We start from the raw sequence: 24,428 nt of genomic DNA on the forward strand, positions 1-24,428 counted from the left end.
CCCCCGTGCACAGACTCACAGGCCAGGTGAATTCTTACCTGACCACCTTGGACTGTGTTTAATTGCAAGGGTGAGCATTAATCTCTGCCTACTGGACTCCCAACTAAAGTAAGCCGTGATAGAAAGCTGCTGGGTGAGTATGGCTGAGTTAAGTTGGGCCTGGCGAGCTGTGACTGATTCATCCTCCACAAACCTCATACGACCTGCAAGGGTATGCATGTCTTCCTGTATCAGTGCGCAGTTCGCTTGGAACATTGTGCGCAGTTCATGCAGGAGATGTTTAAGATCGCCTTTGGTGGTCGGGGTACTGTCGTCATCCACCTTAGTAAGTCTGTTATCCCTCATATTCGAGGCCCTGGCTTCTGGAATTGGGTCTTGAGCATCATACTCCAGTTTCCCAGAGCAAGAAGGCGACCGTTGTGATAGGGCCGCCATCTTAGGCTGCGGCCTAGTGCAGAGCAGATCCCCGATATCACGGCATCCCTCACGCCTATCTGGCCGGGACTTTTGGGCTTTCTTCCCCATACTGATCTGAGGCGGTAGGTGTCGACCGGGCTCCGTTACAGGCTCTCAGGATGGCTCTTCGTAGGCTTAAATCAGCGTTTCTCAAGGAGCTCGCAGAGAGTGCGACTTATCACGGTGGCTGCTAGCTCTGCCCCTCATCTCCAGGTATTTTGAGCTAATAGAGCATTTGTGGGTCAAGGTAAATATATATATATATATTTTTTTACAACACACATGTAAGACAAAATACATATCAAACCATGTCTAAAAGCAATACATACTATTTTTATAGCGACTATTATGGACACAGTTAGAAATAACAATGCAAATACTAAACAATTCAGGTGCGGACCAATGGTTCAGCGGAGTTATTTTCAAAAGCTTGTTACCTTGGAATTTTATAAACCAATTCTCAACCGAAATCTTAAGATTGATTATATAGAAAATACTATTTTTTAATTGGTTGTCCTTGAATGCAATATGTCAGGAGTACGAAAAATTGAAGTAGTTATTTAATTAATGTCTCAATCCAGAGGAGCCATCTTTTATCAAAAACTGAGCTTTTGTTCAATTGAAAATAAATGCCCCTTTCCATGTTATATTATTATTATTATTGCCATTTATATAGCGCCAACAGATTCCGTAGCGCTTTACAATATTATGAGAGGGGGATTTAACTATAAATAGGACAATTACAAATAAACTTACGGGAACAGTAGGCTCAAGAGGACCCTGTTCAATCGAGTTTACATTGTATAGGAGGTGGGGAGTAAAACACATTAGGACAGGAATTTGCAGTCAAATAAGGTGGGCTGCCCTTTAGGAGAGAGCAAGAGACAGGTATGTGAGGTAGGTTACTCTGGGAGGCCATAAGCTTTCCAAAAGAGATGGGTTTTAAGGCACTTCTTAAAAGATGCAAGACTAGGGGAGAGTCTGATGGCGGTAGGCATGCTATTCCATAGGAAGGGAACTGCTCGTGAAAAGTCCTGCAAGCGTGAGTTGGCCGTACGGGTGCGAACAACGGACAGGAGGTGGTCACGGGCAGAGCGGAGAGACCAAGAAGGGACATACCTATGGATCTGTGAGGAGATATAAGAGGGGCTAGAGTTGTTCAGTGCTTTATAGGTGTGAGTTAGTACCTTGAATAACTATAGCATAACTATAGCATACAGGAAGCCAATGTAAGGACTTGCAGAGGGGTGAGGTGTGAGAGAAACTACTAGAGAGGAAAATCAGTCTGGCAGCAGCGTTCATTACGGACTGTAGCGGTGCAGTACGGCTTTTGGAAAGACCAATCAGGAGAGGGTTACAATAATCCATGCGGGGAATTACTAGAGCATGGACAAGCTCCTTGGTAGTATCTGGTGAAAGAAAGAGGCGGATGCGGGCTATGTTTTTAAGATGGAATCTACAGGATTTGGCAACATGCTGGATGTGAGGCTCAAAGGTGAGGCCAGAATCAAGTATGACGCCAAGACAGCGTGCTTGCAAGGATAGACTGATGGTGGCACCACAAACTTGAAGGGACAGCGAAAGAGGAGGATAAGTATTAGGATGAGGAAAGACAAGGAGCTCAATTTTAGAGAGATTGAGTTCAGAAAGCGGGAGGACATCCAGTCAGAGATGGAAGAAAGGCAACTAGTGACACGTTGCAGGACGGCAGGGGAGAGATCCGGGGAGGAGAGATATAACTGGGTGTCATCAGCGTACAGGTGGTAGTGGAATCCAAAATAGGTAATAAGTTTGCCAAGAGAGGCAGTATAAAGAGAAAATAGAAGGGGACCAAGGACAGAGCCTTGGGGGACTCCAACAGAGACAGGACGAGGGGAGGAGGTATCATTAGACAAAGAGACACTGAATGAGCGTTGGGAGAGATAAGAGGAAAACCACGAGAGGACAGAGTCACAGAGACCAAGTGATTGAAGAGTTTAAAGAAGGAGAGCATGATCAATGGTGTCAAAGGCCGCTGAGAGGTCAAAAAATATTAGTATGGAGTAGTGGCCTTTGGATTTAGCTATGATTAGGTCGTTAGTAACTTTGATAAGCGCAGTCTCAGTAGAATGGAGAGGGCGGAAGCCAGATTGAAGAGGGTAGAGAGTTGGAATTGAGGAAATGAGACACACGGGTAAAGACAAGTCTTTCCAGAATCTTTGAGGAAAAAGGGAGCAGGGATATGGGATGCTAGTTAGAGGGGGTGGGCGGGTCGAGGGATGTTTTTTTTAGTATAGGTACTACAGTGGCATGTTTAAGGTCAGCTGGGACAATGCCAGAAGAGAGAGAGCAGCTGAAGATGTGTGTTAAGGAAGGCACAAGACAAGTGGAGAGAGATCTAATAAGGTGAGATGGGACAGGATCGAGCAGGCAAGTGGTGGGGCGTGAGGAACAGAGGAGAGCAGCCACCTCTTGGTTAGTAGCCGGTGAGAATGTCTGAAGGGTAGGAAAGGCATGATCTATGTGTGGTTGAGAAACAGAATAGCAAGGAGGGGAGAATTTTTTCCTTAGCTATTCAATCTTGTCAGTAAAGTAACATGCAAAGTTATCAGCAGTAAGGTTAGTTTGGGGGGTGGCCACAGCAGGGCGAAGAAGAGAATTAAAGGTGTCAAAGAGACGCCTAGGATTGCGGGAGCATGAACTAATGAGAGAGGAAAAGTAGGACTGTTTGGCAAGGGGAAGGGCTGCGCTGTATGAACACAATATGAATCTATAATGGAGAAAGTCTGACTGGGTGCGAGACTTCCTCCAGGAGCGTTCAGCACAACGGGAGCATCTTTGCAGGTAGCGTGTTGATTTAGTATGCCATGGTTGGGGGCGGGTCCTCCTCGAGGTGCTAGTTTGGAGCGGTGCTGCAGCATTCAAGTTCAATATTGGTATTAACCAACGCCTTGATATGACTACTTTTGTGGTATTATTAGATATCTTGTTGTTGGAAATCTGGGCATATTGAAATGGAACAGCGCTGTTGTAAAATAAAGATCCCTATCCTCCATATCCAAACAGAACATTTATTTTATTACTGTGGTCCATAGGGGTCTAATCAGTGCACAGCCCCACCAAATATGCTTAGAACTTGTCAGGATCGGGACAGGGATCCAACACGCAGAGTACAAACAGTAGCCAGATACGTATACCGGACCTTAGAATGGCCGGACTAACGTAAGTAGTACAGTATAGAATGGTCAAAGACAAGCCGAGGTCGAGGGTAACAGAAGACAGGTAAGCGAGAGACAAGCCGAATCAAGGGTAACAGAGATAAGCAGAGTAAGGTAAACAAGCCGGGTCAAAACCAAAAGGGATAATAGAATACACAAGCACTGAGTGACTAGAACAAGCTAGAACCACGACAGGGCAATGAGCTAATGAAAGAAGCTCTGTTAAATACCCTGTTCAGAGCAGTAACCACGCCTCCGAGGCGTCCTGATTGGTCCTGCAGCAATTGACTGACAGGTCGTTCCGGGGGAGTGTCCTGATGACTACTTCCTGCCTAGATGCTGTAAAAGGCAGTCACTCCCTCGCGGCCGGCCTAGCATGACCGGATAGACCGCGGGGAAGGGAGCCATCAGACCGTCTGGATGGAGGAACAGCTAAGTCTCTACCTCTTTCGGAGGTAGAGACCACAGGTACCCTGACAGTACCCCCCCTCTCAGATACGCCCACCGGGCGGAATGAACCGGGACGAGATGGGAAGCGAGAGTGATACGCCCTGCGGAGACGGGGAGCATGAACATACTCCTGAGGTACCCAACTCCTCTCCTCAGGACCATATCCCTTCCAATCAACCAGATATTGTACTCTCCCCCGGGAGATTCGAGAATCAATAATAGAGTTAACCTCATACTCCTCCTGACCCTCCACCTGAACGGAGTGAGGAGGGGCTATTGTGGAGGAAAATCTGTTACATATGAGTGGTTTCAGCAATGAAACGTGAAACGAGTTCGGGATGCGTAAGGTATTAGGAAGAGCTAAACGATACGCAACTGGATTGATACGGGTCAGCACCCTGTAGGGTCCAATATAACGAGGAGCGAACTTCATGGAGGGCACTTTTAAACGGATGTTCCTCGTGCTCAGCCATACCCTATCACCAGGAACAAAGACCGGAGCCGCCCTTCTACGTTTATCAGCGTGTTTCTTGACCAACATAGAGTTGTGCACAAGGATTTGTCGAGTTTGATCCCACAACTTCCTCAAATTGGCAACATGAACATCAACCGACGGTACCCCCTGGGAAGGAGAATCCGAAGGAAGAATAGACGGATGAAAACCATAATTCATGAAGAAGGGGCTTGAATGAGTAGAATCGCAAACGAGATTGTTGTGTGCAAACTCCGCCCAAGGAATCAAACCGACCCAATCATCCTGGTGTTCAGAAACAAAGCATCGTAAATATTGTTCAATTTTCTGGTTGGTACGTTCAGCAGCTCCGTTAGACTGAGGATGATAGGCAGAAGAAAAGTTTAATTTAATACCAAGTTGAGAGCAGAAGGACCTCCAAAAGCGGGAAACAAATTGGGAGCCTCTGTCCGATACAATTTGAGAGGGTATCCCATGTAGGCGAAAAATCTCCTTAGCGAATATCTCTGCCAATTCGGGAGAAGACGGGAGTTTAGGCAGGGGAATGAAGTGTGCCATCTTAGTAAACCTGTCAACCATGGTGAGGATAACAGTCTGTCTTTTAGAGATAGGTAGATCGACAATAAAGTCCATGGCCAAACAGGACCATGGTTTTTCTGGAACCTCCAAGGGTTGCAGGAATCCACATGGAAGCGTATGGGGTTGTTTGGTTTTAGTACAAACTTCACATGCAGCGATGAACTCCTCAATATCCCTCCGTAAAGCAGGCCACCAGAAGTCCTTAGAGATCAACGCGTAAGTTTTGCGAATACCAGGATGTCCCGCCATCTTGCTATTATGTAAACACTGTAAAAGTTCCAGTTGAAGAGCAGGAGGAACGAAATGACGGCCCGCAGGAGTCTGTTTAGGTGCTAGATGTTGCAACTTAATGATCTCGGCCAATAATGGAGAATGAATCCTGAGATTCGTATTAGCAATGATATTGCATTTCGGAACTATAGAAGAAAGAACTGGTTCAGGTACAGTAGAAGGTTCATATTGGCGAGATAATGCATCGGCTTTAGAGTTTTTCGAACCAGGTCTGTAAGTCAGTACATAATTGAAGTGAAAAGAAAAATATACTGGCGCTTTTGACAGAACCTTGATATACCTAGTAGCCGCTGTATCACCAAATGTACCTTCCCATATACACGAATTACAAATACCAAAAAAGAAAGGTGTAGCGCTACATACAATACTCAATTAAGTCCACACTTTTAGGAGTATTCCCTTCCCAAATGGTCGTAGGGTAGATGAAAATTGAAACCCAAATGTTCTGAAAAAGAAATTAAATCTTCATAGTGCAACTCTGTGATTCAGTGTATAGATTGTAAACTTGTATATAGAACCACTCACATTTAGTTGAGCTTATAGCCAAGCTCAGGAGTACACGCTTTCAGGTCCGTAAAGGCGACCTTTACCCTTCTTCAGTCTTTTTTTCTGATGTGGCTAGAGCTCAAGCGAAAAAATATATAGTACAATATCGTCTATAACCAGTATTCAATATAAAAGGAATATAGGGATTATACTCACAAGTCGAGAGCCAACTATTAGGCTAAATTAATGCACAATGTGTAGTTAAGGACTACACTCCTTTAAGAGCAGGAACCAGTAGCCCAAATGATTTCAAAAAATATATTTATTTATTTAGTATTAAGATCTAAAATTGTAATGGCCAATTACAATATATAAGAACCAATATACTTAAAAAGATCAATAAAATAACTGTGTATACAAATACACTGGGCATAAAGGTGATACTATTGTTGCAATTCCCAGGACGCGTTTCGCCAACACAATGTCGGCTTCCTCAGCTAGGTGCAAAAGTTTTCCAAGTGTTCCTCCTACTGTCAGGAGTCCTGCTCTTATACCTTTGTGTTGAAGCTTCAATCCGGCGTTCAGCTGTTTTCTGGCGCGCTCCTCTTCCCGCCTCTCCGACTGCCTCTGCATGCGTCTCAAGCCTCGTTCTCATTGCCGTTCACTTCCGCATGTGACGGCATACCGGTGGAAGGTTGTTAGTGGTACTGTTAACCCTGTAGGTACCGAGAGCTGCACTCTCTCTCTTCAAATGTCCTTAATACTTATACATGGCGTTTGTAACGAGAAAATATATTTAAATAAAATAGACATATATACACATATCGGAATCCTGATTACTATATATATAGAAAACAATCCTTATATAAATCCTAATGGTGTAACATATATACACAATATCATCAAGATATATATTCTGAATATAGTATTATAAAAATGCTCTAAAACGCTAGATCATAAAAAATCTCCCCTCCAAAAAAAGGGGGGGACACCAATGCTAAAACAGTCCTATAACTATTCTGATAAGGCTAACATATCACTTATATCTATGCATATAAGGAAAAACGAAAATAGAAAAGTAATCAGGATTCCGATATGTGTATATATACCGTCTGGATGGAGGAACAGCTAAGTCTCTACCTCTTTCGGAGGTAGAGACCACAGGTACCCTGACAGAACTACCCTCAGCATTATGGCATCTCCAGTATAACTTATTATGATTAATTTTGTTTAATATATTTGGAACCAGATGCCATTGGTGTATAATCTTATAGTGAAGTTCAACAATATTTAGGCAATGTATAAATTTTTTCATCTCTCGAGTTTAAACCACACGTCAAGCTGTGTAGCATATCCAATTTCTTTGTCCCAACTTTTCTATGCTTTAGGCTTAGTTTCCACCTCTTCAAATATCATCATTTCATAGCAATATGCTATTGATCGAAATTTAGCTTCGGTTTTAAATAAATCATTAATTTTTTAATAGACTTTTCTCATCTATTATCAAGTGTGTAAAGAGTAAAAGATTGTTGTAAGTCGGGGAACAATTTCATTTTATTTCCATCAAAAATGTATATTATTTTGAGTGAGGCAGATCCTAACCAGTACTTTAACTTAAGATCCCCAACCTTTTGTTCAAGTGTGGTAATAGGACTATATTTTGAGATTTTATCCTGATATTTTTTTCTTATAGTTCATCCAATTTAAATATAATTCTTTTAAATGTGGGGATTCAATTTTCATAGCAAAGCTATTCCCAGCTTTGTTGTTTAGCCAGATGACCTCATCAAGATCTAGTTTATTACATATCAGTGTTTCAATTTTGTACCAGGGATCTTCTCTAGAACTAGGGTCCTGCCATCTCTGCAAATGGTACATTCTACTAGCCTCATAGTATTTTATAATATTAGTGTGACAAACTCCCAGGGCCGGACTGGGGGTACACAGCAGCCCTGGAAAAAATCTATGCCAGCCCCATGTCATTGAGCCTTGTGTGTGAGTGTGTGTATATATATATATATATATATATATATATATATTTGTGTGTATAAATTAGTAACTGGAGCAGGATAGTGGAGTGCAGGGGAATGTTGGTGTGTGCATGCAGATTAGAAGGGGTTGAGTTGCCAGCCAGATGTGAAACGTTATGAGCCCCCTCAAATGCTTGTGCACAGTATTTTTTTTATTTATTTATTTAAATTACATTTTATTTTAGTTATTCAAGTATGTACACAACTTCAATTTGTGTATATGCAGGGCCATATTTGTATGTAGTTTGTCTGGATACAGGTGCATATATATGGAGCAGGTCAATGTGTTTAAATGTAGGGACGTGTGTGTGTGTGTGGAGAGTCTGTGTGTGTGAATGCAGGGATATGTCTGGAGGTTTGATGCAGCGTAAAACGTAAAGGTGCAGAAGTGTGTAGTGGGTCAAAGTGTTCTTGTGTATGGTGGGCACTGACTGTCTGCGTGAATTAAGTGGTCAATTTGTATCCCTCATTGCCTGTAGTCCATTTCCATCTGCAATAGCTAGTAGCCCATTACTGCCCCATAGTTTGTAGTCTGTTTTTTCCCTCCTATTTCCCATAGGTAGAAAAAGCCTAGTCTTTGCCCTCTGTAGTTAGTAGCTTATTCCCTTCCCCCATAGTTAAAATCCTATGTTCCTCCTCTTCCCCCATAGATAGTACCCAATTCCTCCCATAGAAGTAACCTACTCACCTCTTCTCCCCCCGTAGATAGTACTATATTCTCCTCCTAGTACTCAATTTTCCTCCTAACCCCATAGATAGTATACATTATACCCCCCAGTCCACCTCCCCATAGATAGTACCCCAATCCCTCACCTTATAGACAGTGCCCCAATCCCCCTCCTCATAGATAGTGCCCCAATCCCCCTCCTCATAGATAGTACCTCAATCTCCCTCCTCATGGATAGTATCCCAACCCCCTCCTCATATATAGTACCCCAATTCCCCTCCTCATAGATAGAGCCCTAATCCCCTTATTCATATATAGTACACCAAACTCACCCCTCACATATAATACCCCAAAACCCCTCCTCATAGATAGTGCCCCAATCCCTCCCCCATAGATAGTGCCCCAATCCCCCATCATATATAGTACCCCAATTCCCCTATTCATATATAGTACCCCAATCCCCCTCCTCATAGTGCCATAATCCCCCTATTCATATATAGTGACCAAATCCCACTCCTCATAAGTATTGCCCCAATCCCTCCCCCATAGTTTCCCAAACCCATTCCTCATATATAGTATCCCTATCCCCTTCATAGACAGTGCCCCAATCCCTCCCCCATAGAGAGTGTCCCAATCCCCTCCCCCATAGGCAGTGCCCCAATCCCCTCCCCCATAGGCAGTGCCCCAATCCCCTCCCCCATAGACAGTGCCCCAATCCCTCCCCCATAGACAGTGCCCCAATCCCCTCCCCCATAAACAGTGCCCCAATTCCCTCCCCCATAGACAGTGCCCCAATTCCCTCCCCCATAGACAGTGCCCCAATTCCCTCCCCCATAGACAGTGCCCCAATTCCCTCCCCCATAGACAGTGCCCCAATCCCTCCCCCATAGACAGTGCCCCAATCCCTCCCCCATAGACAGTGCCCCAATCCCTCCCCCATAGGCAGTGCCACAATTCCCCTCCTCATTTCCCTGAGGGGGGCCAGCAGTGTATTAAATAGGCTCCCCCCTAATGCACTCCCCAAATGTAATACACAATAGGTCCCCCAAGCCCCTTTATTCCTACCTGTACTTCAAGTCAGGATGCTGACAGGGCAGCTTAGCTCAATAGTGATGGATGGTCTGCACAAGCAGGGAAGGGATGCCGCCGGACGCCGCTATGCTGTGCAGTGTAGAGCCGCCGCCGCGCAGCCGCCGGATATGATGTCATATGCCGCTCACATCCGGCGGCAGGTGAAGGAAAAATCTTTGCGCTCGCGGCTCTAATTTCTGCGGCCCGCTATGTAGCCATGGAACGACAAACAGGAAAAAAATATTTTCCTGTCTTGTGGGTGCAGGCTGCAGCCACATGTCAAAGCGGCCCCAGGGTCGGCGGCCTACCGGGAAATTTCCTGGTATCCCGGTAGGCCAGTCCGGCCCTGCAAACACCCCTTTTTCTGTTAGTTTTCCACAAGTTTTTGGAGGGGCCTGTTTGCTTGCCTCCTACCCTGTGACTATGGGTCCTGCAATATACCTTGCCCAATACACTTTAAAAGGCTTCATTCATGTAATGCAAGTACTTCTTGTACAAAAATCGAGACCGACCGCTGGCCCTAATTCCCTGGAACTGTTTTGGGCATGAAGCCATGCTTGCAGCCGGTCAAAAAGAGACTTCCATGAAACTTTTGAACTCCTGATCAGATCTGGGTGATTTTTGGATATGTTGTTCACCCAGATCAGGGCTATCCAAGGATCTGGGGGTATGTTATGTTTTGGGGTACTTTCTGAACTTTGTGAAAATGTGTTTTTTCTGCCTGGAGATAATGGAGTTCCTTACAGAACTTTAGTCAATTATCTCCCAAGTAGAGTAGATTGTGTGCTGTACATAGGCGTGTCACAGACTGTATGTTTGTTCTGATTGGTTTATGTCTTTTCTGTTCCTGTGCCCCATCAGGTCCAGGGGGTGTACCTCTGGCCTGAAGAATTGTATACAAGCCAACCTGAACATTAAAGTTCAGATCATCTTGCACCTTCATGAAGTTTCGGCTCATGTTTGGGGGATTGGAGAACTAGACTCTGGGGGATTACTATAATCACTATACTCCCCTGAGTATAATCACAAGCTCTTATAACAGCTGTTCCTGCTAATTGGCTTAAAGATAAAGTTTAGAGAGTTGTATCCCTCAAGGATCTCTTGTAGGACCTCTTCTGTTTAACATATTTATAAATGATCTTCAAAATAGGCATTCAAAGTCATGTTTCAGTGTTTGCAGATGACTCAAAACTCTGTAAAATAATACAATGTGAGCAGGATGTTACTTCCCTGCAGATGGATTTAAATAGCTAGATAGACAAATAGATATATAGAAACTGGCAGATTAAATCTAATGTAGAAAAATGCAAAGTTCTGCACTTTGGGGTAAAGAACATATGAGCAACTCACACCCTGTGACGAAAGCAACTTTGCAACTGGGTCTTGGAGGGGGACTACTGGCCAGCCTTTGAACATGTGACTATGGCCCCTTTAATTTATTTTGGCTGAGAGACCCTAGTTGTGCCTATTGGCACTTTAACCCCTTAAGGACCAAACTTCTGGAATAAAAGGGAATTATGACATGTCACACATGTCATGTGTCCTTAAGGGGTTAAACAGCCAGAACAGTCTAAGTGGCCGCCATTCGACAACGTGGTTGCGGCCATCTTGTTCGCATGGCCTAAACCCGCGAATAGACTTCAGGGGGACTTAGCCGCGAATGCCCTGAAACTATTTTCAGCTTTAAAACCTTGCGGTTCCCGGTCGATCATCCAGCGGCACTTAGCCGCAAATCTATGGAACTATTTTGGGCATGAAATCCTGGGTTCGCCTGGGCAAAAATATAACTTCCAGAAAATTTCTGAACCCCTGATCTGATCTGGGTGATTTTTGGATATGTTGTTCACCCAGATCAGAACTATCAGGATGTAAGATGTATGGGGATATGTTATGTTTTGGGGGTGTTATCTAGACTTTGTATAAATGTGTGTTTTTTCTGATTTTGGATAATTAGGTTTATGCATTAACTACCTTAATTATATCACAGGCAGAGGGGAGGGATTGTTTAATGTACCGTATATACTCGAGTATAAGCCAAGTTTTTCAGCACATTTTTTGTGCTGAAAAACCCCAACTCGGCTTATACTCGAGTCAATAGTCTGTATTATGGTAATTTGCATTGCCATAATACAGACAGGGGGCTGTGGGGGCTGTCAGAGCTGTAACTTACCTCTCCTGCAGCTCCTGTCAGCTCCCTCCTCCTCCGCGCCGTCCGTTCAGCACCTCGGTCAGCTCCCAGTGTAAATCTCGCGAGAGCTGCGGGGTCATAGTGTGGCTCTCGCGAGACTTACAGTGGGAGCTGACAGGACGGCGCGGAGGAGGGGGGAGCTGACAGGAGCTGCAAGTTACAGCTCTGACAGCCCCCCTCCCCCCACTGAACTGCCAATGCCACTGGACCACCAGGGAAGGAGAGCCCCCCTCCCTGCCATATATCAAGCAGGGAGGGGGGACGAAAAAAAATATATAAAATAAATGGTAGTGAATTAGGCATAACAACACATGAGAACGATTTGGGAATTGTTATAGACAATAAACTAGGCAACAATGTGCAATGTTAATCCGCAGTTGCTAAAGCCAGTAAGGTATTGTCATGTATAAGTAGGGCCATTATTCGCAGGATGAAAATATAATTTTGCCTCTTTATAAATCAATAGTAGGACCACACCGTGAATATGCTGTGTAACTTTGAGCACCTGTTCTAAAGAAGGATATTATGGATATTAATAGCACTAGAAAAGGTTCACAGATGGGCTGCAAAATTAACAAAACTAATGGATCATTTTTAGCTATGAAGAAAGGTTAACGAATTTAAATCTATTTAGTTAGCAAAAACGGCTCCTCAGAGGGGATTTTATATAATTATACAAATAAATTAAGGGCCAATACAAACTATTGTCCGGAAATCTATTCATAAACATGACTATACATAGGACACGAGGTCATGCATTTAGACTGGAAGAAAGGAGATTTAGTCTAAGGCAGAGGTAAGGGTTTTCACATTAAGAACAAGAATGTAGAGACCTTTGCCTGAAGAGGTGGTTTTATCAGAGTCTATACAGATGTTTAAACAGCAATTGGGTAAATACTTGCAATAACATGATAGTGAGGGATATAATTTAACATTTTGGGGGTAATACCTTCTTGATACAAGGAATTATCTGACTCCCATTCTGGGGTCAAGAAGGATTTTTATTTTCCTAATTTATTGCAAAATTGGAAAGTGCTTCTGACTAATCATATGGTTAAGAATGTGATCAGTAATGAAAGGGTTATGTATATATATATAACCAAGAGGGCTGCACTCACCTGAACATGCATACATCATAGGGTGCTGCTGGGGCCAAAATATACAAAATACACAATCCAGCGCACTCGCTTATTCACTAAACAATGATTTCAAATCTTCGCGATTGTAATAGCTTTATTTAAAAAACACCTCAAAAAATAATGGGGGTTTAGTTAGACTATATGATCAGATATTGCATAAGCCTGCCACAACCCATTATCTTTTGCCTAGATGAGGTGTTTTTATATAAAGCTAGAGATTTTAAATCATTGTTTAGTGAATAAGCGAGAGCGCTGGATTGTGTATTTTGTGTGTGTGTGTGTGTGTGTGTATATATATATATATATTTTATCAGATCGCTGTAACTCAATGCACGTGGTTGGCAGGCAGAACCCTAGACAGCGACCAGAGCGAGGGCTAGATTGTTGAGGCGCGTTATGCAGCCCTAACGGTGTTAAAGTCCTCCTGTTACAGAACAGCATAGCATGCAATAACGGCGTCATGGAGTTAACAAATATGGACAGATTTAAAATCAGGTTTTTGCAAACAAGAGATCATATGCAGGGTTATTCACTAAAGTGAGAATTCACAGTGAAAGCAAAGTGATTTTAACATTTAAAGTCAAAATATCCAAACTGGATGAATGCTCTCATTTAGGCTACTTCCACCTTAACTTCGAAATTCACTTTAAATTCTCACTTTAGATTTTTGAGCACATGGAAAAAATACAAACATCTCTATTACACATTTGAATGATTTTATTGGATCAGAAAGAAGTTTCCTGTATCTACAAATGGTATCAAGGGCAGCTAAAACAACCTATATTTCCATTTCAGAACATGTACAATCCAATTGTCCACACAGAAAGAAGACATGTCACCAGATACTACTTTATATTAATTGACACAAAATAAAACATTTGCTGGGTGCAATGTTTATTGGTTCGACACTTTTTTTTTTTTTTTTATTGTTTGGTAGGTATATTTAGTAATAATTTTAAAATACCTACCATAAAACTCAGCATGCTAATAAACATGGCTAGATAATCTGTACCATTCCAGAAGTAGGACACAATCAAAGGCGATGCAGTGCACACAATATGTAATAAATAGTTTGTCTACCCCAGCTGTTCCCAACCCAATTGTCTAGTCTAGACCAGCAGTGCAGAATTTAGTCATTCCCAAATCTGTTCTTATAAGCATACTAAACCTGGACCACTAGTGTATTTTGGGGACTGTGCTTAGTACCCCATGCCTACTAACTGGCAATGTACAGTAACTACTGTTGGAAACACTTCCCCGCTCTCCTGGATCAATACTAAGTGTAAGCAGAGAGTTTTTCCAAATTGTTTTTATAGTTTAATCAATAATTTGGTAAACATGCTGGCAAATATTTTGTGGTGGCGGAGCAATTAATTATGTTATTTATGTTTACTAATGAGTGATTTATAGTGATTTGAAGAACAAATTGTTAAATTAAATTTAAAACTGATGATCTGAAAATATTCCACATTACTTCTACTTTCACAACTTTGCCATTTTGTGTTTGAATCTCACTGTCATGAATGTTGAGTTTTATTGGTAAAAAATAATAATTAAGATGAGTGTAAATGTTTAAGCTTAATTAACATAAAGGTGCATCTTGGTGACAGATCCAATTAAAACAGTTTCTTTTATATTATTTTAATAAAAAATATTTTGTATACTAATTTCAATAGCTAATTACATTGATCATTCGTTTACACCCTTTCGCTAAAAAAGGGAAAGTTAAGCAGATCTAACTGGTATACTGCACTAAAATGTCTTTGTCACCAATATGGGAATATCTCTTTATAACATGTTAACAATGTATTAACACACACAACCTTTCAGATAAAACTACTTAAAATAATTATTTTTATGAATCAAAGACCCATACAACATTCATGATATACAATAAAGTCTTTTTGATACCATATCCCTATATACTCTTTATATATCTTATTTAGCAATGTATACAGTACAACAGTTGTTGTTGACTTGGGCAAACACTGGCTTTGGTGTTCCTTCCCAAAACCTCTGTAATTAAAATCTAGGCCAGGCTTCCCCAAACTGCGGCCCTCCAGATGTTGCTGAACTACAACTTCCATGATTCTCAGCCTATCTATTTCATTCATAGAATTATGGGAGTTGTAGTTCAGCAACATCTGGAGGGCCGGAGTTTGGGGAAGCCTGATCTAGGCCATTCAGCTCACCGTCCTAGTAAGCTGCATCCTTAATTCTGTACACGATCCATTTACAAATACATGCGGTAGGTACCCTGTGTAAGAACACTGTATAACAATCATTTACAATGCAACAGCTGGTGTTGGTTTAACATTTTATCATAATTATAAGGAGTTTTGGTTATTCCCATTCATGACAAGGTGGCATGGCTAGACTGTCACATTACAAGGCAATTTGCCCAAGCCTCATCATGAAGACGTTGAAAAAAACTACAAGTAATTATATTTGTTATTGTAAACATAGGCCCACCATTGGAAAATTCTTACAAATGCTATGGCACAGTTTTCAAATAATACTTGCAAAATACATATTTAATCATATGCTATATGATCCTTCTAGGCAAAAAAGAGTTGGATTTCATTTCCTGGGCTGTTTTATCGATATAACCACTAATGTCCATTTTCTTGTTCAGTTTGGTCATTTTCAACTAACGAGACAAGATACTACTACTTCCATAGCTCAGAAGTAGTTACTTAACATACTGAATTTAGCCTCTGATGTGTTCTCAAACGCCCTGTTAGCTGTCTGCCCAGCCTCCCTTCACTTATTTTTGGACTGCTAACAAAACGTGTGAGCTGTCAGAGCAACAACATCCTTTTACTAAACTCTGTGCAACTATAAGACTCCGTAAAGTATTCACATTTACATGCTCTTGCACGTTATCCAATGATTTCCAAAGGAAGCACAGCACTTTCTTTATTATTTAATATGGACTGCTGTGTTAATTAATCATTCACTCTAGCCTGCCTTGATTAATATTTCACATTAAGACTATACAAATATTTGTAGCAAATTAATTTTATTCTTCCACCACAGAAGAGGTTTTTGTCTGAAAAAGAATAGTCTCCTTTTGAGGAGAAAAAGCATAATATATCCCACATCACAATACAGTTATTATTACTTTATTTAAGGACACAGACTCCATATTTCGAGAAGGTTTATCCACTTGAAAATACAGGTAATGTAGTTTTTGTCTGATTCCTAGAATGCAGATTTGGCAACATATGAAACTGGCTCAAGTACACCTGGCTATCACTATTTCCCCCTTATTTCCACACCTTGGATCCTTCATTGTGATTTCAAAACCAACATCCATTGAATCCTTCATCCAGAGATTTCTCTGTACTCATAGAAGCTTCATTAACCAGTGTTATGTTTTTTTCATTCATGATGCATACGGACATTGTTTAATGCCAGTGCAGAGACTGGATGTACACATTGACTGGCTAAATTCATACATTCTCTTCAGAATGTAAGAAAGAGCTACAGATGACCTATTCACATGCCGACAGAACGCACACAACTCTAATCAGTTGCTTAGAAAAAGTACAATTCTCACCTTTGACATTAGTATAAGACAAATCTCATTTTAAAACAATTGGCTAATATTAGTAAGTAAAAAGGCAATTAAATTATTTCTCTCTTCCTGAATCTCTCTCCCATGTGAGCAGCCATGTTTTCTAAGCTCTGTTAATTTATCGTTAATCCAAACTGATGTTACTAGGGACTGAGGACAGAATACGCTGCAATAATGTACAAGTCGAGCAATTAAAGCTGGCTTAGAGCAGCTCTGTAAGAGAATTATATGTGTATGAATATTTATAGTAATGTATAAAACTACATTAAAATGGGAAGAGCTGTGTGTGTTTTTCTAAAAACGTTATGTCATGTAATACTCTGAATGTAAACTACTCAAATTGTAACTTTATTAAATATGTACAGTGTATAAATAAAATAGTGGTTGCACCCATGATAACACTATGACTTTTCTGAAATCAATCAGTGCAAAATATAACTTCAATATCATGATTTTATAGATTTCTTCTGTATGTAATAGCTCTCTTTAAACTGGCACAATCATTGATCTAAGAATACTGTGTGTGTGTGTATATTATATATATATATATATTTAAAAAAAAAAAAAACACAACAACAAAAAAAAAAAAAGAACAATTGATTTTCAGCTATTATAGATCAACTACTTTATAAAGACCCACTATTTTGAGGTACCCACAAGTATCATCTGAATAGAAAACAGTTCTATTGAAATGACATTTAATTTAGTTGGATGCAGAACAGTATATTCGTGTCTTCTAAACTCATTTTGCTAGTTAACTTCTGAAACACTGCTCGGTTCAGCATTGTTCTTGTACATTGAAGTCTTCTTAACACATAATGATGATGTACAACAGTTATTATTCCTTCTCATTTGTGCTTGGATTTCGGAATATTAACTCAGCAAAACTGTAGGAAAAAATAGAAAGGGAAATTATTTGCATAGGATATTATTCAGAACATTGCAATATCAAGATAAACTGTTATCAGCACTACTAAACAGCAGACAAGCGTGGACAGCACTTGCAAAAACCTGTATTTCAACATTCAACACTGTAAAGACAGACAGTTTATTTTTTACAATTTATGATTTTATTTTGTGAGAATTTTATCCTGTAAAAAACAATCAATACAGACTATCCCACAAAGATTGACTATTAAAGGATGAGTAGTGTAAATAACTACTTTAGCTGATTTTTTTTTTAACTAAATCAGTGAAGTACCATTTGTTTTGTAGTTGCTGCACATGCTATGTAATCTTCCCATTAGTTAATCAACGCCTAGATAGTAGTTGTTGTAAAACAAATGATTACGGTGAGAATATAGAAATAGAGATCTACTTCTAAATACATGCAACAAACAATGAAATGAATAGTGTGATATTTTTGTGATAATGGTTAAGATGTTAGAAGTTAGATCAGCTGGTATGGAAAGAAAGCGTACGGCGAGATCTCTGGCACGTGGAGCAGTCTCAAGCTCAAGGGGGGGAGAGTCTTCCTAGTTCAGAGCAAAGCATCCCTGGTCTCTGCCCACCAGTCCTTGAAGCTTTTGGCACGGAAGAGGTGGATGGAACCGTGGGCTCCACCCATGGAGTACAGGGATGCTGGGCAGTCGGCCCGGATCCCCAACCCCCTAGTATGGGAGCCCAAGTCACCCTGATTTTGCCCCTTCAGCAGAGCAAGTGTCTGGGATATGGAGCCCTCTGTTTCCCTCCCCAATGGCTCTGTATAGCCCTGAGAATTGCCCCCTTCCCCTCCAGCAACCAAACGATGACGCAGGAGCAGATTCTAGCTGTTGCCCTGCCCAAAAAGACCCCGAAGTTACAGCTGGGTGTGTGTGGCAGGAGACTTTCTGGAGAACAGCACAGTCTGGGAAAATACACCAGACTGGTTAGTCTCCCCAGGAGGGGGGAGATATGCGACGAACGCCTCTCTGCCTGGATGTTCGCCATGGGCTCCTGGAGGAGTGTGGACACTAGCCTCCTGCCCACTGACTATGGGCCATATACAAAGACCATGTTCGGGAGTTAAATCTCCCCAACCACCATTAGTGGCTTGCCCTGGGTCGGCACTTTCCGGAGTTAGAAAAATAACCAACTAGACTAGACCCCAACACGTTGGCTTGGGGATGTCCAGACAGGTATGCTGTCCCATGGAACTAGGGGGAAGCTATGTGACAAATCCCCTATTTTGCCTTCCCAGGAACCATTCTCTTCCTCAGTTCGGGAATCCGTTTAAACTTTGTTTTTATGTTACTAAAGTTGACCAACCGCTAGCCCTGATTTCATGGAACTGTTTTGGGCATAGAACCATGTGCACGGTCAGTCAAATAATTGACTTCCATGGAAATCTCGAAACCCTGAACCGATTTGGGTGACTTTTGGATATGTTGGTCACCAGATCGGGGCTATTAGGGGATGTAACTTTTGTAGGGTTTTCATGTATTTTGAGGAGTTTTTATGAATTGTGTTTTCTCTGCCTGGAGATAATTGAGTTTGTACAGTTCCTAACTCAATTATCTCTGTTTTGTGTGGGAGTGTCCTTGGCGTGTTTGCTGTGACTCAGAAATGTATAAAAGCAGGCCATTGAGCCTGGATTAAACAGATCGTCTTACCCCTTCATGAAGTCTAGGCTCATGTTTGGGGGATTGGGAGCTATATTCACACTTATAATCACTACAGCGCTTGGGACTTGTGAGATTCTTCACGGATGTACTCAGTTGGAGTATAGGGGATCCGTTTCATGCAACATTGTTGCTTTGTCAGGCTTATGGTAGCCATGTCCATGCCACTATACTTGTGGTTCCCAATGTCTGAGTATGAGGCTCTCTTTCAGACTTTAGAAAACAAAATGGTGGATCGCTGTGTATTTACAGTTTTAGACCAACTGTGTTTTACCCTCAGACCTCAGGGTCTGTTACTACAAATTCACAAGACTCTGACCCTCATTTCACTTGGCTTAAAAATCTATAACTCATTGCCCAGGACTCTTTCCTAAATTCCATAGTTTCTACTCCACAGTCCATTCGTCTTTTACCCATAATCATCTCAGTCTCCTTGAATGTTCACCTCTGGTCTTAGGTTTCATTCATCATCTTCTCATTTTGTAATTTCCCACTGATGTCTCTCCTTTTTCCACACTCTATGTCCCATTTCATTGCTTTCGCAAGTCTCTATCAGGATACACCAATATGCCCAACACGCAGAACTTAAGGAAAAAATTAAAGATAACCTTACGGCGTATTACCGGGCCTTAGAACGGCCGGATTTAACAAATAAAAAGAAAAATACAAGACAGGCTGAGGGTCAGGAATATAGAGAATAGGTAAACGATAGGAAAAACCAAAGGTCAAGGAATAAAGAAATCAGAATAGTTAGGAAACAAGCCAAAGTCCAATAGATACAGAAATCAGAATAGTCAATCAACAAGTCAAGGTCAAAATACACAATAATCAATACCAGAAACACGCTCTCGGATAACCACAAAGGAAAGCATGACAGGTCACTGAGAAATGGACAAAAAAGGTTTAAATAGCCTAAGGTGCTCTTTGTTTGGTTATAGAGGAGCATGTGACAGTGGAAAGTGTGTGTGTGACGTCACACACACGTTCCCAGTGGTTAGGGACCAAGGGGTTAACTAAGAACCTTAAAAGGTTTTGACTTGCAGTGGCTGGCGTCTCTAATGTTTTAAGACCCGGCCGCTGTGTGAGAAGAGGGGCGCCTGTCAACTCCGAGACTGTGCTGGGAGTGAGGCCAGCGGGGGCGCCACAGGAGGAGGTAAGTAATCGACGGCATTCCCATTGCCATGTGGGAATGCCACCACAGCGAGATGCGCCCACCAGATCCCAGGCCACTCTGTGACAGGCACCGTGACAGTCTCTCTGCATTACTTCTCTATATCCTCTCACTCTTGTTCCTGATGCCCCCTTCCGTCTTTTATTGTCTTTCATCCTTCTCTACACTCCAGCATGGACATCTTTTTTGATACCCCCATTGTCCTCACTCTTCTATATCTCACCATTTTCTTTTGTCTCTCTTCCATGCTCCCCCATTCTTTTTCAGTTCTCTTTGCTATCTCCCACTGCTCCTCCCCCTACACCAAGTGCCTGCCTTCTTTTCCACTGCTGTCTTTAAATTGTTACATTTTCTCTGTCATAATGATATGCTTTATCTCTTTCTATCTTCCTGTTATTGGTTTCCCTTTCCCATTGCTACACCAAAACCGATCCTTTTACCCATTATTTAATTTTTATCATTCTGCTGCTTACCCCCTCCCAGTGTTGAGCCTTGGGTTTCTGTTGATGTGTAATTCTGACACCACCTTCACAAATCAACAATCTCCCCCCTTACAAATATATTTACATAATGCCATATACTTACACACAACTGGCATACACAGTCTGCACACTCTCACAGCTGATTACTCAAGCATTTGCTCTAATCTACCAAACACTCGTCTTGATAATTACACATATGCATTCTTCCACCTATCCCAAAACACACTTCCATCACATTATGAAACTTGCATGAACATTTATCAAAAGTTCAAACTCACAATCATTAACATGTATGGACTAACATAGAAACCTAACAATCTACACACTTTCTCAAACAGATTTAGAACCTCCATTCTCTTATGTTAACTCTGATGACACTACCTGAGGACGTTTGCAATAGCTGTCTACATGTGGAGATTATTATGGCATATACATCATAGTGTTAGGCTCTGGTAGGCTCTAGAGCTCATTATCAATGTGGCCAAGGAAGGGATGCTCCCAGGAGATGGTGCTAGGGCACAGTGAGCTGTAGTGGTTATGTTGCTTAGGATTTACCATTAATATATTATCTATATAATAAATAAATTCTGGGACAGCTATAGCTTGAAGTATCCCTATCAGAAAACGGATATATAGAGGATCTTTCATCCTCTCATCACATAATAGTAATTATATTGCTTACACTTTTCTGGAGCATGGTGCTTTTCACAAATCCCTGTGTCCTATTAATGGAATCTTCTATTAGGTATTAGTTACCCATATTTAAAGTATTGAAAAAAGTACACATATCATAAAAAATACATTTTGGCAACGCTAAATCTGTGTGGAGGTGCGAGTGAACCCGGCAGGAATACTGGAGTTATTTGGATAATATTGGATATAATGTACAGCATTACATGATTAAAATACTTCTTAACAAGTGAAAGTGGAAATTTTATTTCTAAATACAAGATAAATATATACACCACCCAATATTTAATCTGGCTTGAGCACTACTGTTTTTTCGTATATGGTAGAACAATTGGAAATTAATTTAAAGTTGAAGTTGATGTTCATGATCATTTGTAGCCTTGACAATATAAAATAAGCACACCGATGTTACCCTTGCATTAACAACTGCCAACCAATTTGCTCTACTGAATTAACTTAACAGACTTATCTTGCATTAACTTGTATTATTTTTCTCATGACGCATTACACTACACATGTTCAGTGCAATTTTATGGCTTGTTCACGATTCTGGCTAAACAATCAGGGAAAAACTCCTACTTAAAAAAAAGAAAAGAGGCTGTATAATGCAGAGTATAGCATGTTATGTATATCTGTTCTAATATGATTTTGTATGCAAGTGATATAACTCTTTTTTTCTCATATCTATACTGTAACAACTATGCCTCAAATAAAAACAGATTGACAAAAAATATAAAAATAAGCACACCATCTACTAATATGAACCACATAGCGGCCCTTGCTGTTTCATGCTAGAGTCGCACCAGTCTAGGTAACAAGCAATTATTGTAAGCAACAACAGATCAACTTCAACTACCTAAGAGTGAAAGTGATAATACATCCTTTAATATTATTTTCTTCCTATATTAACATTTCAGTAAATGATTACTTTTACTGCTTTTAAAGAGTTGTTATACCAAATAAATGTGCATCTTTTTATAATATATACTACTGGATTAGGAGCCAAGTTTCTTTCTATAGACATAGTAGGAACAGCACATGGGAGGTAGGGCGTCACCTCTATAATGGACACCGAACTATGAGTGAGCTGATCTTAAGAGGTTCTGGTACCAATGGGTGAATCCTCTACCACTACTCATTTTTTGTAAGATAACTCTACAGTGTTGCACTATATTTTCTTTCTTCCACATTTTCATTCTCCCAATTCGGTAAAGCAGTGTTGCAGTAAATTGGAGAGAGGGAATCGCATTTGACTGACTCCACTGCATATAGTACAGAACCATTTCTGGGCTCTGTAAAATGTGAGTGGGCATACAAAAGGATTTATATAAAAATACCTATATAATTACTTGTATTGATTATGTAATCAGATTCTTTGTACAGTTGTCTTTACTGTGGCAATTTAGCACTTTGTTGAAGTTGTCGTTCACTTAATTTTATAGGGATACGAAAGTAACACTTTTAGGATTTTTGACATTTGGAAATACTATGCAATTCAAGTTTTGGTATTTTTAATATATTTGTATAGTTAGGATGGGTGAAGCGCTCTACTGATAAACATTTTTGTTTTAGGTGTATGTAACAAGGATACACAAACAGTGTGGGGAGCAGCTTAAAGGGACATCTCATTGAAGTGGTCTGGGTGCAGTGCAATTGTAATTTTTACAGTTATTGAGAAATTGCAATAAATACCATTGAGGGTTAACTCCACCTTTAGTGGCGACTTCCGAATCCTAACTGACGCTGGACATCTTCACGCTTTGCATGAGGACATCCAGCATTCGCTGAAACCATATATGATAGCATTGATTCAATGATTTCCTATGGGGAAGTACTTATGTGATTGCAGTGCTCGCTGCGCATCAGCCCCCACCGGCTGATCTTGGCTACGGAGAAAAGGAAGCGGAGCCTGGCCCAGTGCCAAGGGACCCAGGTCCTGGAATCAGGTAAGTGACAAAAGGGTTTTTAACCCTTACAGAGCTACGGGGGCAGGGAGAGGGCACGGGCACTATAGTGCTAGTAATACACCTTTGTATTCTTAGCACTAGTTTCCCTTTAAGAATTCTAGAATATAAGTCTATTATATTATTTTATTTTTTTAAGTGCTCTTGTTGTACACTTGGATTTTTAGCTTTTTAACATTTCATCTCCATCAATTGCAAGGATAAAAATGCTCAGTGCCTTGTCCCATTTCTGTGTTGTCATTGTGATTTGGTTCCACGAATTTGTCAAGCACTGGCTTAAGGAACTATCAACAATTGGATTGTGAAGTAACTATTGCTTACTAAACTTAACCCTCATGCTCAGAAAAATAGCAGATCCCAAATAATTCCGATATGAGATGAAAAATCAACAAAAAGAAATCCAGAGTGATTTTTACATAAGGCCATAGAACCCTGACCTTTAAATGAAACAAATTCAGTTGTACAGCCCTCTGAAAGTGAACCAATAAGCATCAGACAATAAACACATACATAGGTAGACAGACAAGATGTATCAGATATAGAACCCGTGCCACCATTATACTGGAAGCCAAAGGTGCCATGAGTAGTACTTTCATAAAGAAAGGTTCCATGGACATGGAAAAAATACTCATCTTGCAGACTTGGAGTGGAACCTGAAAGTTGGAGTATGAAGCTAGAGGGGAGGTGAGGGAAATAAAGTCCACTGGAAGGAGTAAGGGAGGGCATCACTTCATAGAATATAGAACACTGCATGGCCTACAGTTGAATGGAATAATCTAAAGCTCAGTGTGCATCTTCCAAAACAAGATGACATGATCACAATTAAGAGAAGCAAAGTGCAGTTAATTACCAAAATGCACTAGGTTGCTGCACTTAAAATCCATCCAAAAAATGTAACCCCCTCATATGCATTCT

At 41.0% G+C, this 24,428-nt stretch overlaps 1 protein-coding gene across 2 annotated transcripts in view; it reads right to left on the reverse strand.

The window, feature by feature from the left end:
- Positions 1-17,190: 17,190 nt before the first annotated feature.
- The window catches only part of LHFPL3 (LHFPL tetraspan subfamily member 3), a 74,000-nt gene continuing 66,762 nt past the window's right edge, over positions 17,191-24,428 (reverse strand). For both annotated transcript variants that reach the window (XM_063445440.1, XM_063445439.1), the window contains one exon: positions 17,191-17,493. In XM_063445440.1, coding sequence (XP_063301510.1) covers positions 17,480-17,493 — 14 coding nt within the window. In that variant the 3' untranslated portion in view covers positions 17,191-17,479. The remainder of the gene's footprint in view (positions 17,494-24,428) is intronic.

Source organism: Pelobates fuscus, chromosome 3, assembly GCF_036172605.1.
Source record: "Pelobates fuscus isolate aPelFus1 chromosome 3, aPelFus1.pri, whole genome shotgun sequence".
Classification (NCBI taxonomy): domain Eukaryota; kingdom Metazoa; phylum Chordata; class Amphibia; order Anura; family Pelobatidae; genus Pelobates; species Pelobates fuscus.